Genomic DNA, 18,241 nt, shown 5'->3' with positions numbered 1-18,241 from the left:
ATTCTCAGACAAACACATAAGTTGAAGGGTACAAAGATTTGGATATTTGAGGAGCTCACTACACTCCAGCTCAAACAAAGAAACAGTGAACTCATCAAGGTAAAGAAAGCACGCAAGGCAGGAAAATGGGCGGTTTATCGAGATGGGCAAGCATTGATTAGGGACTTCAAATCCAAACCCAAATATTCTCAGTCTTAAATTGATGTTATAAAGACCACTTTATGATAGTGTTAGAATGTAGCTACACTCTATAATAAATCGGGAGGAGTTGGCCTTGTCCACCCCCTCGATTGTCTGGCTATCCAAAGGTAGTAAGTCACTTTTTGATGCCGGTACTTTGTCTCATAGACCCATGAGGTCTTCTGCAGACGTTAATAGATCTATCTCTCTCTCTCTCTCCTCTACAATTGCATGTCTATTGTATATCCATTGTGTATCTATTGATTTGTCTATTGCAATTTCTCTAGCCAGTGTGCTACATTCTTATATTTCAATGGTCTTCACAAAGGAAATTATTACCAATCCCCAGTACACAACCACGAGATGGTGAATAATCTCAAATAAAATGGTTAAGAAGGGATTCCATTAAAATGTGAATGTCTCAATTTTATCATTTCTGGGACAAGGAAATCCCTTAAAAAATATTCTTCATCTTTGGCTGATCATACACAAGGATATATGGATAGGATGTAGGGCTACAGCCAGAGGCAAAAGGAATAACGTCTACACAACATGCAAAGAGGTGCACATTTATGAAGACAACACTTTAACCCTCCCACCCTCTCATGAAGGGTTGTAATCTTCACAAGAGGACACACCTATTCATGCACATACCCTTTGGGGCACACACTTCATGGACTGACTCTTCACACCCTATATAAGAGGGACCTCATCCCTCACCAAAAACGAATGCACAAACTGGCTATTGTCAGTCCACCATCTCGTCCCTGGCTCCTTCCAAGCCTGTTTTTCCACTCCCATTGCCTCAACTTTCTTCTCCTCCTCCTGCATGTGAGCATCTGCATAGATGTTGCACATCAAGACGTAAGATGCAGCAGCCTTTTCATCCACTTGGACTGCATGTTCAAAAGCCACTCTTCCAAGCTTCACATTACCCCACTTTCGGCAAGCACCCAACACCGAATGCCACACCACGAGATTAGGATGGAATGGCATGTTTGTTACCATTGCTACTGCCTCATCTAACTGGCCTGCACGGCCAAGGAGATCCACCATGCCATTGTGGTGCTCAATAGATGGAATGATGCCAAAGTCCTTGCTGATGGCCTCAAAGTATTTCTGGCCCTTATCCACTAGACCTGTGTGACTGCACACACTAAGAACAATAGAGAATGTGACCCCGTCTGGATTTATCATTTCTTCTCTCATTCTCTCAAGCATATGGAAGACAATTTCGCTTTCTCCTTGCTGGGCATATCCTGCCATGAGAGCAGTCCATGAGACCTCATTTCGAACTGGCAGCTTGTCAAACACTTCCCGTGCTTCTGCAAGCAAGCCACATTGGGCATACATATCCACCAAGGTATTGCCGACAACAATATCTTTTTCGAGCCCCTTTCTAACTATTTCGGCATCTATCTCTCGGCCCTTGTCTATGGCTCCTATGCTGCCACAAGCTTTCAAGCTACAAACAAATGTGACAGCATTTGGAGAGATGCCCTCCAGTTGCATCTGTTCGAGACAGTTCAGTGCTTCCGCACCAAGCCTATGCTCATCATAGCCTAAGATTAGTGCAGTCCATGAGACTACGTCTCGAACTAGCAGCTTGTTAAACACCTCCCGTGCTTCTACAAGCAAGCCACATTTGGCATATACATCCACCAAAGTGTTGCCAACAACAAGGTCTCTTTCGAGCCCCATTCTGGCTATCTCAGTGTGTATCTCTCTGCCCTTTCCTATGGCTCCTATGCTGCCACAAGCTTTCAAGCTGCAAACAAATGTGACAGCATCTGGAGAGAGACCCTCCACTCTCATCTGGTCGAGACAATTCAGTGCTTCCTCGCCAAGCCCGTGTTTGGCATATCCTGAGATTAGTACATTCCATGAGATTAGTACAAGCCCGTGTTTGGCATATCCTGAGATTAGTACATTCCATGGCAGCTTGTCAAAGGCTTCCTGTGCTTCTGCAAACGAGCCACATTTGGCATACATATCCACTAAGGTGCTGCCAACAACAAGATGTCGTTCCAGCCCCTTTCTGGAAATCTCGGAGTGTATTTCTTGGCCGTTGTCTATGGCTCCTATGCTGCCACAAGCTTTCAAGCTGCAAACAAAGGTGACATCATTTGGAAAGAGACCCTCCAGCTGCATCTGTTCCAAACAGTTCAGAGCTTTTTCCCCAAGCCCCTGCTCAGCATATCCTGCGATTATTGTAGTCCATGAGACTACGTCTTGAATTGGCAGCTTGTCAAATGCTTGGCGTGCTTCTGCAAGCAAGCCACATTTGGCATACATATCCACCAAGGTGTTGCCAACCGAAAGGTCTCTTTCCAGCCCCTTTCTAGAAATCCCCGTGTGTATTTCTCGGCCCTTGTCTATGGCTCCTATGATGCCACAAGCTTTCAAGCTGCAAACGAATGTGACAGCATTCGGAGAGAGACACTCGAGTTGCATCTGATCAAAACAGTTAAGCGCTTCCTCACCAAGCCCATGCTCAGTATATCCTGCGATTAATGCTGTCCAAGAGACAACATCCCGAACTGGCAGCTTGTGAAACGCTTCCTGTGCTTCTGCAAGGGAACCACATTTGGCAAACATATCCACCAAGGTGTTGCCAACAAAAAGATCACTTTCCAGACCCATTCTGGCTATCTCAGCATGTATTTCTCGGCCTCTCTCTGCATCTTTCAGCTTAGCACAAGCCTTTAGTATGGCCACAAAGGTATACTCGTTAGGGTGTACAAAATCCTCTTGCATTTTCTGGTAGAGTTTGAGGGCATGCTTTGAATCCCCACACTCAATATAACCCCACATTAGAGAAGTCCATGAATGCACATTCCGACCGCCCAACTTGTCAAAAGCCTGCTGAGCATCGGACATGCTTCCAACTTGGACCAACATTGTGACAAGGTAGTTCCCAAAAGATTTATGATCCGCCAGCCCACTTTTGCGCAAGTAAGCATACAAGCGCTTGGTATACGCTAGATTTTTCTTTGATCTGCACTTGTGCAAGATGCATGTAAGGTTCTGAACTGAAGGGACCTGGGGCATCCGTTCCATAGACGTAAGTGCCTCCTCCAAGCTGAGCGTTTCCCAGCCACTCTTCTCACGCAGTTCTTGTGCTTTGGATGCATTGACCTTCACTCCAGACCTGAAGCTGGCGTTGCTACACTCCAACAAGCCACGGTCTTGGGCCTGACCAGTAGATGCTTTGGCCTTTTCCTCAAGCATGTCTTTAACCGAGCACGGATTGTACCAGCCGTGTATCCACAGCGAGTCCTTGGTAATCTTGTGCTTGAAATCTGGACACCCTGGGGTTAGTCAATCTACAGATTTCCCATGTGCAAATCATTCAGTTCAGACTTGTCGCACACTTACTTTGCTTGGGTCGTCCCACCATCGGGAGAGATGCGTGAAGTAATCCTTCCATATGCGCTCAGTCCCTGACCTACCTGCTCAGCATGACCAACAACGAAAACCGATTGCCAGAAGTGTGTGTTGCCAGGGAAAATTTTTTTCCCGCTAACAACAAGGACACCCCTCCTTGTCCGCATTTATAACTAAAATCTTACCCACTTATAGACGGAGAAAAATCGTGCCCAAATTTTCCGTTGCAAAAATGAACACGGGAGTACCTGGACGCAGACATTCCTCCAGCACTGCCAACCAGTCGGAAAATGAAGCAGCTTGACAGGGATTCCTGCCTTCTCCTCTACATATGTTCATCATACTGCAAGAAGTAGCAAAGCAGATGAGAAATCTACTAGTGTCCCTCCACACATATAATGATGGTAGGAGACCTGCAACATTTTTATCTTTAGGCAATTTACTTATTTATATCTCAGTTAAAAGTTCTGCAAATCCTCAAAAAAAATCTTCAAAATTTTGAAACCCAAGTTTTGTGATTTGTTGAGAAAAATGTTTTCTGCCAACATTGGAGGAGACTCATGCATTGTGTGAGAGAGCTTTTAATCACTAGAGCCTTGTACATATATTTGAGGAATTCTGTTTTTGGCCTGCCCTCTTAGGGTAGCCTTAGCAAAGAGGTGAATTTGGGAAAGCTAAAAATCACAATTTTTAGAATTCAAAAATTCCTATATTTTGATTGGTTGATATGAATGAACTGCCACGTCTTTATGGTTTGGTGGGTAGCCCTCCACGTGGCGTTTCATAATGCTAACTGATAGTTAGCTGGCAGATTGAATGCTAACTGAGAGTTAGCTAAGTTAAAGGGTTAGTTCCATGTTGCATGGACTTGGTCCATGCATTGTGGGATTTATGTTGCGCAGACGGGAGGGCTCTATGGCCCGAACGAGACTTTACTGCAGGGAAGGCGGGGTGGAGTCTTCTGTGCTGGCGGCGTCATTTGATGGCGATGGCAGTGAGAATTTGTCTCTTTTATTACGTTCTTTGTGCAGTGTATCTGGGGAGGATTCGCCATCGCCAGTCTCCATGATGAGCTAATCGAAAAGTTCTCGTAAGCTTGGTTTCGTAATGAAAAACAAACGAAAGCCGTCCGTTCTCTTTCAACTCACAATCTATTAACAAATCTGAAAAAAATAAAAGTCAATTTGAAATGAAAGAGCAAGTCGATACTTTTCTCTCCAGAGTTAGCTCCCACGTTTTCCTCAGCCATGCTAACCTTGCTCTCCATAACAACCTTTGCAGCTATAGGAGTGGCGGGTGATTGACATATATCAAGGTAGACTTTCGCAAGACCTGGATGCACAAGATCAACAGTTAGAAGTAGATAATGCTCACATCGAACAAACAACACACAAAGCTCTACGAAAGAAAAGCACAAAGTTAAAATAAAAGAAAGAATGAAGGAAGCGAAGAAAAGGAAGATAAGTCAGCTTCAATGGAACCTCGCTCAAACGCTCCACTATCAGTGTCCATGTAGTCGCTGCTTCCTTCAATACCAGCCATCAAAACAAAACCAAGAGGTCCTGGACAGACAATTGACTAGGGAAGACTCTCAAAGCATCCACTTAAATAGGTAGGCCTGTGAGGATTTGCTTTTGAGTCTCCTTAACCCTTCTCTTGGTTTAATCATGATGCACGAATCCACCATAGTCATAGTAGTCACATGCATCATAATGTATTGGTAACTTATCAATGCTTGACCATATCTAATTTGTTAATAAAATTTTCCACCTCCCTCTTTTGTACTGTCTTCTTGATCATCCCCCCTCTCTAGGTCTCTTAATCTCTTTTCTTGCCTCCAAATGTACTCAAGAGTTTAAGAACAAGGAGATACCTCACAAAGAAGAACTCAACTGAGCTCATGACTAAGCAATTTATTCTAGTTTACACAAAATATAAGCTAAGAGATTTACATGTTTATATTAGGTTGTTGAGGAAACCAACGTTCACCATGCAGATAGTTTCCCATTCATTGACTTACCTCTTCTAATCTTAGGCATTTCAACCAATACAATTTTCCTATATTTAGAATTTTATGCATAACTAACAAAATTTAGCATATGAGGTGTACCATTGGTGCATAGATGATTAATATGCATCAAAATGGTAGGAATTCTAAAAGTTGAAGTTAGCATTTGGGTTACACTTGAGAACCTATGTGTGTCCATGGACTAAGAATTTCTATAATAGTGAGTGTGTAATGAATGATGCACCTATCAAAAGCACGAAATTAGTTCCCAAGACTACACTTTACATTACATAATAATAATAATGATCAAATACTTCTTTAATTGAGATAAAACAACAACTATCCTTCACGATTGTCCCACATGCAATAGATAACAATCTTGAGATGAAGTCTTTGTCTTCTAAGGTTGTCAACATTCTGGCCTGTGCTAGCATATGCTTCTGAATGAGCACAAGATCAAGGGAGGATCCCAAAGAGATCGATCGAAGAGAGTCTCCAAAGCATCTATGATCTAGGTGCTCCCATCCTATGACCCTCTATACCACTAATATATCATTAGTTGTTCAGGCCTCTTGTGGCCCATAAAATGATGGATAATCTAGACATGAAATCGAAGTGAGGGGGTGCCGCTTGCAACTACATGCATATGGGGCTGACCATAAACCTTCCCTGATTAAGGGAAATACCAAACTAAGTTGTAGTACAAAGGTATCTTCAAGTGGCAAGGTGCATTGTTGTGCAACAAGATCTTGGATATCATACCAATGTGCACATCGTTTCAAAGACTATGAAAAATTTAAAAAAACAATGCACATCCTCAGAATCCCAACTGAAGCACCCTCTCACATGTGTGCACTTGGGATAATGAACTGCAAATGCATGCATCATATGCATGGTCTGTCTAGAAATCTCACAATCACTCATCAGTGCCATGTGAGTAGAAGCTACCTGGAGTGGAGTGAAAAATGTGACTCTCTCTGGAGGCAATTGAAGAACCTAGATGCTCCTTTGTTGCACCTGTTTGTCTGTGAAAACTAGAACAAGCTCTAGGCAATTGAAGAACCAGACGCTCCTCTGCAGCACCTGTTGTCAAATAAGTCCAGATTTCGAGGTGAGTTTTTTTTACGAGACTTATTAATTGTTGCATATTTTGCAGAGCAATGGTAGTTCAAGTGGTAAGGTGTTTGCCTAGTGGAGCTGGTTGCTCGCATTTGAATCTTGTGGGATGTCTCCTATTGCTTGAGATGTGTCCATTGTAGTGGGCCATAGGTTTAAAACAAATTATGGCCTATTTTGCACTCAGGTCAATAGTTATTTCTAACAAGGTGAATTTCATTAAAAAGGCCTGCCCTAACATTATAATGAAATTTGTGTAAATAAGAGAGTGGTCAGACTAATAAATATAATTTGTTCCAAATAATTTGTGATATTGTGATTTATTTGTCCAAATGTGGTCAAGAGTCGATCTGTGTATGGTGGTTGGTTCATTGATTATTTGTGTCATATTGTAATATTTCATGAATGTATCAAGTTTTTTTTTGTTACCATTTGATAATGAGTAGTCTATATTGAAATCAAATATGATTGTTGTTGGTGTTGTTGTTGGTATATCATGTAGGGGTTGCTGAAGTAGAGTTAGAAGGGTAGTGGTTGCTACTAAAGGTGATTTGTAAACATTGAGGATAGCATATTTTTGCTTGTTGCTTTGATCAAATATTGTGAGCAAACATTCACATGATTCTTGGAAAATGTATTTCTCGTGCATCAGCTGCACATGTGCATTGTAGCAAGTTGCTAGTCCAACACCTGAATTTTTGTGAATGCATGAGAAATTTGGTAGTTGTAACGGTCTTGAGTCTTGTAGATGAATTTCTTTGAGGCATAGAATTGTAGCAGAGAGGATGCTATTGTCTGCAAGGATGTCTTGCAAATGTGCAACAAGAGAGCGTGTATTAAGGGATTATATTATTTCGATTTTGTTGGTGCTAGCAAAGAAGTTAATTGTTTAGGAATCCATTTTATGTCGTTGCACAACCTTTCAAGTTCTTGAAGCACTTGAATGTCAACTTTGATATGTTGTTGCAGAAGAGGTTTGATAAGGAAAAGGTTGTCAAGGTCTTGAATACGGGATAGTGCTGTGTATGTGAGTCCATGTGACTTTATGGAAGAGGGGTCAAAGGTGAGGGAATCCAATGTCAATCCTTGTGATCTGTGTATAGTTCTAGCAACGGCCGGTTGAATTGGAAATTGATGGCGAGAAATTGTGTTAAGGAAGTTGTTTCCTATTTGAAATTCTCTTGTGATTGCAAGCATAGGAGTCCAAGAATGAGGGATGTGGTCAGACTAAAGGTGTTAGATGTAATTCTTTGTGGAGATCTTTGTCAAGCAATCCCAACCAAGGATTCATGGCTCTTTGTAGAATAACGAAGCAACACACAAATGATGTCCTCTTATTGGAAGGAAAATGTCTTGCTATATGAACTACTTATACCAATGAGGCAAAGAAACAAAAATTACATTGACCTACTAAACATAATTAGAATAGGTCAACACACGAAAGAGGACATTGAATATATAAACAACCATTACTTGCAACAACCACTCAATAAAGAAAACATTCCTCATTTGTTTTACACTAATGCTTTAAAAGATATTCATAACAACGAAGTTTTCGAGCTCTTACAAGAACCTCCACATATTTTGTAAGCAATTGACACAAGACACAAGACCTACATTAAAACAATAAATATCCCAACAAACCGAAAGAGCACATCTGGTTTACACCAAATATTGCATTTAAAGCCAGGCATGATAGTCAAAATTTGTTCAGGGAACTTGGACATTTCAGATGGACTAGTTAATGGTTCTGATGGAATATTCAAGAGCTCCAACCAAGCAATAAAGCCAAATGTTGTTTGGATTCATTTTAACAACAACAACATAGGGGAAACGGCAAGAATGAAAACACATATTTGCGACAACCAATGTGTTGTGTCCTATCAAAGAGACTTCATAAAAAACAACTAGGTCAAGGTCTTTGTAGAGTTGAGATAGTTCTTGGAGCTTTTTAGCTAAGAGACTTGTATAGTGGGATGCTATTAAAGGCAAGTGCAAAGCTGCATGGATTGTTGTACCACCAATGTTAAAGGCAACTTTGCTTGTGTATGCAAGAAAGAGAACTTTAGGAAGTTCAATGTTGGAGGTTTCTTTATGTGAGTAGTATCTTAAGAGTGATTGCACAATAGCCATCAAAGTGTGTTTTTCTAGCTCCTGCATTACCAATTAGGAATAGATGTTTTTTTTGTGTGGTGAAAGCCTTTTTTTCAACATTATATCTTCAAGAAGGAGTCTTTGTTCCTTGTTGAGCAAGCGCAAAGACTTTTGGTATTCTACATTTGGAATTAGTCTATAAGTAATAAAAGAATTATTTTGAAAACAAATTTTCTTTTCTCTATTGTGCAACTCAATTCCTATATCGTACATTTCTTTGTTTACGGATGATACATTAGATCTTGATGTTGTGTTGCTGTTGCTTGTTGAAGGTAATTTTGGAATAAGTTTGTTATATTTGTCCTTGTTTATGTTTATGATATTTTTGCGTTTGTTATAGATGTCATGCCAAGTAGGTAAATCATTATCCAATGTTGGCTCATATTTGCTATAAGGCATGTACAAAGTGCAAAGCTCTCTATACTAATTTTCAAGATCAGTGAATTGATTGTAGTTGTTGAAACGAATGATTTTTGCATTTTTTATTTTTCTTGTTTTGGATTTTGAGATTGAATATTCACTAGAAAATGTTGCAAGACAAATATGTAAGAGGCTGGAGTCACGTTTGAGATATTTGGAGACTATGTCTTCAAAATATATGTCTGTGCTCTCAAGAGGAAGTTTCTCTAGTTGTTCTCGTCTTTTTAGCAAAAGAGTTGCTATGTTTGTATTTATATATTGGAATTGACATGTGGAGCTTGTTAATGGTAAAGAGAGAACAAGGTATACTTCTTGTTGGGAACTTATGTGTTGCCGTGTTGAGGATTGCATTGCTGACTTTTCGAATACGTTTGTTTGGTGCTGCATTTGCCATATTGCTTTGGGAAATAGCAATTTCACAGCTTCAGTTGTTTCCTTGTCGATTTTGGTAATATAAGAGGTGCAGTATGACATAGCCTCATGTGGATTAAATATAAATTGAATGTCTATGTTTGCACCCCAGAATTTGGACAAAATTGGGTTGAAATTATTTATAAAAATGTCTTTAGGATGTCTTTTTAAGAGTATAGTTGGTTGCGAAATTGATGCTTGAATTGTTGAGATGTGTTCTTGTTCGGTAAGACCAATTGCTTTCAAGAAGGAGTCATAGTCCAATAACATCGTAGATTGATCGTTTAGAACAAGTTGTATGTTTTTCATGTTGTTTTTTAGGGCATGAAGTTTGTCATGAGTTTTAATTGGTAACAGTATACATGTTTTGGCCATTGGTGGTCTTGGAAAGCCAAACCTACATTTTGTCTTTCTTTTAAAGCATGTTTTGCGATGTTTGTGCATTTGAATGTGGTTTTCTTGAAGTTGAAATAAAGATATGTCACATGAAATGTAGTTATCTACAAAAGCCACAACCTCTTCATTTGTTGATATCCCATATATAGGTGCATTTTCAATCCAAATCAGGCCATGATCATGTTGGCTTCCTCTATTTTGGAGAACATGAAGAAAATGAAGAACAAAACATCGAAGACCATGAGAATGGCTTTTTAGTGGATATTGATACTTTGGCCCATGGAATATATACTAGCCAACAAGTTGTTGACTTTAAAGATAAAACTATTGTTGTACATCCTGCAGAGGGCTTTGCCCCATTGAGCATTTTCAAAGACAAAATTTGTGAGGAGCTTGCATACCCAAAATTATTCTATGGTAATGAACGCAACTACAACATTCCGACACATACTTCATACCAAGACATTGCTTCTTGGGAACTTGTAAACATGGATCATTGATTTGCATTATCAATTGAAAACATTTTTTCCAAAACAATCAAAGTCCTTGTCAAGCATGTACTTTCATCCTCTTGGGTTCACATGCGCAAAGCACAAATGAAGGGAAGAGCATTACAAGTGAAGGATGCAGTCTTGGACACAAATATTGAGAAACTCTTGAAATCAAACATTGGCTACAAAGATTTTGCACACCTTCGTACTTTAGCAGACTACAAATATTCACTCAAGAAGAATGTATTTGCAATGATAAGGAAATTAGGGCCTCCAACTTTCTTTGTAACTCTGTCTTCAGCTGAAGGATTGTGGAAACCTCTTTTAGATTGTTTGCATAAGCTTAATCCAAGCACAACAAATGAGCAAGAAGAAAATACATATGTACAAAAATGACAACTAATACACCCTGATCCAGTAACTACATCACAATATTACGTTCACAAATTCAAGGCTCTTAAACTTCTTCTTTAGATAATACCATTCTAGGGAAAATTAATGACTTCTTCTTTGTAACAAAATGTGGAGATTCTAATAATTCTGATAGTGCTAGCATTATGGTTATTGGCCGCACTACGCCACTCATGTAGCTATGCTTATATGCGAGCTTGTGTTTGATTGCAAGTGCTACTGTGTCATGTTGGTGTAGAAATCTTGGTAGCACTTGTTGAGCTCTATCAACATCAGTGAAAATATTAACAACACTTCCATGAAAACCATGCAAAAGGTATTCGATTTGAGATTAAGCGTGCTTCAATGTCATTAAGCTCGCTTTTAAAATTTTTTTAATAGCCATCTTCATGGTTTTAAAAGACAACAAAGCATTTTGTCATTTTAACATGTTTGTAACATTGAGAACATAACTTGTTCTTTGATAAATTCAAGTTTGTTGCATCGATTCCATTTGCTTGAAGAAATATTGCCATGTTTGATTTTACCCTTTTCATGTTGGAGAAAAATTTCAAAGATCTGCAACAAGCGCATTGAAAGCTAGGAGTGTCCAAAAAATTTTTCTCATATTGATCTTTAAAAGAAACAACATTTCTTTTTCTTTTACGACTTATGATTGATTTAGTTGCTGGGTCATATTGATCAAGTTATTTGTTACTATTAATTGTGGGATATTTTGTTGTGCAATAGAACTTGGAAATGGCATTATTTTTCTAAGCTTGTAGATTTTGTTCAATGTGCTTTGGATTGTGTAATTCTTATGGTGATCTAGAGAGAAGAACTTTTCTGCAATGGTTTTGGCAAGTTCTTCAAGATTTTCAATGATTAAATTGTGCAATTTTTTTTTCATCTTCTTGAGTCCACTTTAAATATGTGTGCTTTATATTCAATTGACTAGTGGCATGATTGTGCACATTGACTTCGACTCATCTAACAATAGAGTATGAACAATACAATGTTTTGTTGGTCCTATAGTTGCTTTATTTTCAAGCTTCTTACCATTGAAGCAAAGCAAAGTAAATGTTGTTCCAAAAGTCTTGTGGAAGCAATTAAGAATTTCTACAACTATCGCATGAGAACTTGATGAATTCAAAAGTAAGTTTTGAACCATATCAATAGTCAATGTATCATTCACGGAAATTGTAGAAAGAATGTGCAATGGGGTTGTACTTGTACTTGGGTTAGATAATGCTTGTTGAAACAAGATCTCTATCAATTGTTCATATGTAAGGCATTGATATATATGTTTAAGACATAAGAGAGTGTTTTTATTCATTGGGTTCTTTTCCATAAAGTCCAAGTCATAAACTAAGAATTTGCTTTGCAATAATGCATCTAAATCCATTGTTTTTATTTGAGATTCCACTAGACAAATTATAAGAACTTTGAAGGAATATATAGAAGTCAACAATTAATGGAAATAGATGTTTCTTATTTCATTCACTTGCTTCAAAATCAATAACAAAACCTGAGCTACAAGATCCACATATGGTCCTCTGATTTGAACATGCACACACTCACCACCACACTATAGTATGTCACCTGTCAAAGAAGGAACTTCGACACTACTTTGGGCACTTTTGCAAGAATAGCAAAAAGGTAAAAGGGGATCCCTGCTGACATGAAGGCCTCCAAAACTTTTGTACTCATGCTCGATCAAATTGGCTTTAACATTTGTAAAGTGCAAGATACCAAATACCTAGAAAAAGCAAAGTGTGTTATGGATGCATTTACATTGTAGAAGCAGAGATATGTTTTAAGAATTACCTTTGTACCATAACCCAAGCAGGAGACTTGGGCCACAAATGCTTCCTTTTATCCATCCTTTGTTGGGCCATCTGCAAGCTCCGCTAGTATGGTGAAATCAAACACACAAATTGTCCCCTTTGCTTTTAAGAATGAAACAATCTTAAGCACATACATAACCATGCCATCTTCATTGAACTCTTGTATGAGTTGTGTAAAGACAACATATTTGGTACTTTATAAAGTACTATACTTAGCAAGGAGCTTGCCTTCAAATACAAACCTATGAGGTACATATTCGGATAGCTGGGTAATGGCCAAGGACACTAATGAATTATTACCACCAACAAAATTCTCTTTGCTAGGGACAATAGATTTAGCATTAGATAAAAGGCAATGGGGTGATAGTTGTGAATTGTTATTGTCATTAGGTCCATTATAGGAATTCACTTCATCATCATTTTGTCTAGGGACATGCTTGCTAGCTGCAAATAGAAAAATAAAACAATGAGAGTTTGCTTTTGTATTTTATGTCATAATTCATATAATTTATTGCCATAAATGTTTTTTATTTACCATTAAAACAAGAATTATGAGATTTTCCAAAAACAACTTTAGATCAATAAAAACAAAAAAACATCTAACTATAAAATAGTGAAGATGACTTTTTGTACCATGATAACAATACACTCATTAAAGCACATTCTATATTAATGATGTCAATCACGCCATTGTCAGTAGGGGAAGTGCATATTTTTGCACGCTTGGCATGGTCCTTAACACTTGAACAAACCACTCGTGTGCTAACTTTACATCTAAAATCAACATACTTCGGATTTTTCTTTACGAGCTCCTTCACTGATAAAAACACAGCAAACAAATAAAAAATAAAACATCAAATCAAAGAAATCTGAAAATTGCAATGTAACTACCTTGGGCATAAGCTTCTTGTGTGACTTCTTAGAATGATCCTCTCAAGGAACGCCTAGAAGTAGTCTTTCTGATAGCAGAGCTCTTCAATAAATTTTCCTTTGGAGGTCTTGTTGGGGACATTGGAGATGACTGCAAACTATGTGAGGAGGGCCTATTATCCATATAAGAACATGCAGAATGGGCAAGCACACACCTACATGACATGCTTTAATAATCAAAATGTATTTTCAAAGAGATCATGGGTTCATAGAGAAGATCAACTTGCTGTTTCAAAGTTTACGAATATAGAAAACAGAGAAATCTAAACTATTTGCCAATTGAATCTATATAGTAATGAAAACTTGCAGAACAAATTCATCTTTCATTCAAAATTGCAAGCGATAAACAAACGTGCTCTATCTACAACTAAAGGTCGTGATGCAAAGTCTCAATCTCATCTGCTTGCCAGTCATTTCAAAGACTATGATATGCTTAGCAAATAGCTATTTTTGACTGGGAAATGCATATGCCAAAGACACGTGGGCTTCTGCACAAGTTCAGTACCTACATTATTAAACAATAGCTTTCCTTTAGTTGCCAAAGTTTTATACAAAAGAGTGCTGAAGCAGTAAATCAATCAGGATGAATCTCCACGACTCCCTCAAGATGGAATAGTGAAGATGACTTTTTGTACCATGATAACAATACACTCATTAATAACACAAGCACATTTTTATTCCATATTTTTATTCCATATTATAATAGATCAAAGTAATAACTTCTACTTAAGTCTCAAGTCCATCACATAAAACAACAATAAGTGGCTCTATATTAATGATGTCAATCACACCATTGTCAGTAGGGGAAGTGCATATTTTTGCATGCTTGGCATGGTCCTTAACACTTGAATGAACCACTCGTGCGTTAACTTTACATCTAAAATCAATATACTCTAGATTTTTCTTTACGAGCTCCTTCACTGATAAAAAACACAGCAAACAAATAAAAAATAAAATATCAAATCAAAGAAATCTGAAAATTGCAATGTAACTACCTTGGGCATAAGCTTCTTGTGTGGCTTCTTAGAATGATCCTCTCAAGGAACGCCTAGAAGTAGTCTTTCTAATAGCAGAGCTCTTCAATAAAATTTCCTTTGGAGGTCTTGTTGGGGACATTGGAGATGACTGCAAACTATGTGGGGAGGGCCTATTATCCATATAAGAACATGCAGAATGGGCAGGCACACACCTACATGAAATGCTTTAATAATTAAAATGTATTTTCAAAGAAATCATGGGTTCGTAGAGAAGGTTAGCTTGCTGTTTCAAAGTTTACGAATATAGAAAATAAAGAAATCTAAACTGTTTGCCAATTGAATCTATGTAGTAATGAAAACTTACAGAACAAATTCGTCTTTCGTTCAAAATCGCAAGCGATAAACAAACGTGCTCTATCTACAACTAAAGGTCGTGATGCAAAGTCTCAATCTCATCTGCTTGCCAATCATTTCAAAGGCTATGATATGCTTAGCAAATAGCTATTTTTGACTGGGAAACGTGTATGCCAAAGACACGTGGGCTTCTGCACAAGTTTAGTACCTACATTATGAAACAATAGCTTTCCTTTAGTTGCCAAAGTTTTATACAAAATAGAGTGTTGAAGCAGTAAATCAATCAGGATGAATCTCCACGACTCCCTCAAGATGGACTCCACACTAGAAGCAGTATTATGTAGGGTAGCGAAGATGAATCGCAAAAATTTAGCAAAACACACAAAAGAAAAGCCATCGGGTCTCTTCAAACCTCATAGTCACAGGGTACCAAACAACTTCGTTAAAAATGACAAGATCTGAGATACATCGATATTGTTGCTTGTAACAATACTCTTGCATGTAACAGTCCTCTTTCAAATTAAAGCACTTCATTAACTATATGGTTTGCCAATGGATGGGGCATATAGATATTTCATAGCTTTGAAAATATGAAAAATCTGACTCGTCTACGATGAGCTAGTGACCTGCTCTGCCAGGTCTAAGATGGGGGCTAGCGACCCGCTCTGCCAGGACGGGGCTAGCAACCCACTCCATCAGGCCAGGATCCCTTTCATTTGAAGGAATACAATTTAAGATTTTATTTATAAATCGCATGCTTCTTAGGAATTTTAAAGTTGGATCTATGTTAATCATTCTTCAATTGGGAAAGAAGTTTCAAAAGGGTCTTTTGTTCAGGACCAACCGGTTATTGAAGGGCACCTTCACTTTCTTCCCAGAAGCTTACATTGGGCATTGAAATTCTAGGGAGCTAGAGATCCCTTGACATGTAGAGACAACCTATCTACACTGCTCTTTACTTACTCTACGTTTGATTTCTCCACTTAACGAAGACTAAGGCAAAAACCATGGCCTCCTTCTAGTCTTCAATGGATGTTTGCTTCTGTTAACAAATCTCTCCAAGTGCTCTTGCAACTTGGATAGCTCCATTTAGCCCTACCGTAATTGTTTCCAAGCTTGGAATGTCACCAACCCATAGCTCAGTTGTGCTATGATCCCATCTCGGTTGTGACGCTGCTTCAAACCCATGAGTATACAAATAGAATTTGCACTATGGATAAAGAACAACCAAAAATATATGCGAGGACATTCACTTATTTCTGTGGAAGAAGTGTTGTTCCGTTGATCTTGATTCGTTTATGAGTATCAGGCTGTCAGATTACAGCTTGCCTATTCACCTGACTAGTTTTTTAGACTATGGGGTTTTGAGAGCCCTTTCTCTGGCTATGGAACTGCATGGAACTCAAAATAGAGCCTTGCAGGATGCATTTATAGTAATCGAAATAACTTGTTTTTGTAGTAAGTGAAATGCTCATTAGGAGCCATAGCTAGAGGATGTTTTGACAATGAGGAAATTTTCTACTCTCCCATGAGTCTCTATGTATCATGATCCAGTTTTCCTATAGTGAGCATTTCCATCGGTTCACTGGATAAATCATCCCATAAAGAAGAGAAGCCTTACATGCATAGATTTTTCAGTACCATAGTTAGCATCTGCACATTATGCTATGATAACTTTTAATGACTTTTAAACAAAGGTAGTGTACATAAGATGCCACTCCCTAAATTCTCTAAGTGGAATGGCTTTGTTGACTTGAAACTAGAAAGACCATCCCAACTCCAACAAAAAAAGAAGACTTCGGCTCAAATATGATACAAAAATTTCATTTAAAAGGAGTTTCAATCATGCTTTAGTGTTTGATGGCTTTATCTTGTTGGGATTTGGTTCATGTTGAAATCTAGGATACTAGTCCATCTTGTTTTTCTAAGATGAGCATTTCTGATGTGTTATTACAAGCGGCCCTTGTCATTCGGGCATGCTTGACTTGCACCCCCAAGGTTGCTAACCCTACCTACTTTTTCTTCCATTCTTCTGATGCCCTCCATCCTTCTGACTCCATCACTCTCTTGTCTTTTTCTCTTCTGCATGGCATCTCCTTTCTGCCTCCCCTACTATCCTTTGAACCTTCATCCTTTGCCTTACCCTTTTTAGCTCGTGTTAGTTGCTTGTTTTGCCTTATTTGCATAGCCCATGCTGAAGGCTCCTTGCTAGGACATGGGTTGGTTGTGTGGTCACTTGGGTAGCTTTGAGATGTTGCCTTGGGACCCCATGCCTTTATGCCCCTCCTAGGCCACTTTTGGTAGTTTGTGGCCACTGTTGGCCTTCTTTTTGCTTGAGATCTCCAAGGCTTTGAAGAAGCTTGGATAGAGCCGATGAGCTCGCTATGTCTATCTAGTAGAGCACTGCCTGACCTCTTTGACTCCCACTTCTCTATCCCCCTCAGGAGTAGAGATTGCCTGAGGATCTCCACGGTGGTGTAGTGACACTAGATCACCATGATTGACCATAACTATTGGATGGTTTTGGATCTACAAGTAGAGGGATGACCCCATTGCCCTTGAGCAGATTGTACCACTATGTTCCTTGTTTTCTAATGATGATGCTATATTCAAGAACCCATTTTTGAGAACTAGTGACATTTCGAGAAGCTTTGGAATTTTTTCAAGAGACTTTGTATACTCTCATGTATACTCTCGCTCAATTGTGTGAGCTGATCCGATCTCTTGTCTACTCTTGTCCTACTACCTCTTTATGTGTTTGGGATAAATTATTCAATATGTTTGCTCTTGAAGAGCTTGTCTTAATCCTTAATGCCAAGAACATGGTCCAGAGTGAGTGGGTAGTTTCCTTTACATAGGAATGAAGCCCAGCTCATCAGTCCCAACTTGACATACAATTACTCCCTGGGTTGTGTATAATAGCAAATATGGATTGAACCTAGGACACTGAGAGTCGTTTGAGAAGCATAACTAAGACAATGAGTTGCTGATGAGGCATCACAACTCTCTGCTATGGTTTTAACCATGATTTAAAAAAAAAACATTTGGAAAAGGATTTTCCTTCTTTGATTTTTACCATCTGGAAAAGAGTAGTGTTTTACATCTCCCTCTATCATGGGAGATGAGAGGTTTGAATCCTAAAAGACTGTTCTACACATGGTTGATTATTTTGGAGACATA

The 18,241-nt window shown here is 38.7% G+C and overlaps 1 protein-coding gene across 2 annotated transcripts; it reads right to left on the bottom strand.

Moving 5' to 3' along the window:
• Positions 1-614: 614 nt before the first annotated feature.
• On the bottom strand, positions 615-3,977 carry LOC147880122 (pentatricopeptide repeat-containing protein At5g27110-like). Of its 2 annotated transcripts, XM_087372101.1 has the most exons (3): positions 3,816-3,977; positions 3,559-3,632; positions 615-3,482 (listed from the first exon to the last, which is right to left on the bottom strand). In XM_087372101.1, exons 2-3 carry the CDS (start codon positions 3,608-3,610, stop codon positions 874-876), a joined length of 2,661 nt encoding a protein of 886 aa, XP_087228227.1. In that variant the 5' UTR covers positions 3,611-3,632; positions 3,816-3,977; the 3' UTR covers positions 615-873. The 2 variants fall into 2 exon arrangements, with proteins under 2 accessions (XP_087228227.1, XP_087228226.1); XM_087372100.1 differs by having other exon boundaries at positions 3,559-3,977.
• Between the last annotated feature and the right edge of the window lie 14,264 nt (positions 3,978-18,241).

The sequence above is a fragment of the Dipteris shenzhenensis genome, chromosome 33 (genome assembly GCF_047967505.1).
Source record: "Dipteris shenzhenensis isolate YYH24624 ecotype China chromosome 33, Dip_SZ_1.0, whole genome shotgun sequence".
NCBI classification, from domain to species: Eukaryota; Viridiplantae; Streptophyta; class Polypodiopsida; order Gleicheniales; family Dipteridaceae; genus Dipteris; species Dipteris shenzhenensis.
The sequence above is the reverse complement of the archived record's forward strand: the minus strand, read 5'-3'. Positions and strand labels throughout refer to the sequence as shown.

Excerpts from the sequence above, each read along its gene's own strand:
- LOC147880122 (XM_087372100.1), bottom strand. The coding sequence starts at position 3,610 with ATGGAAGGATTACTTCACGCATCTCTCCCGATGGTGGGACGACCCAAG. Across the intron at positions 3,483-3,558 it reads GGTGGGACGACCCAAGCAAA|ATTTCAAGCACAAGATTACC; the intron begins GTAAGTGTGCGA and ends CAGGGTGTCCAG.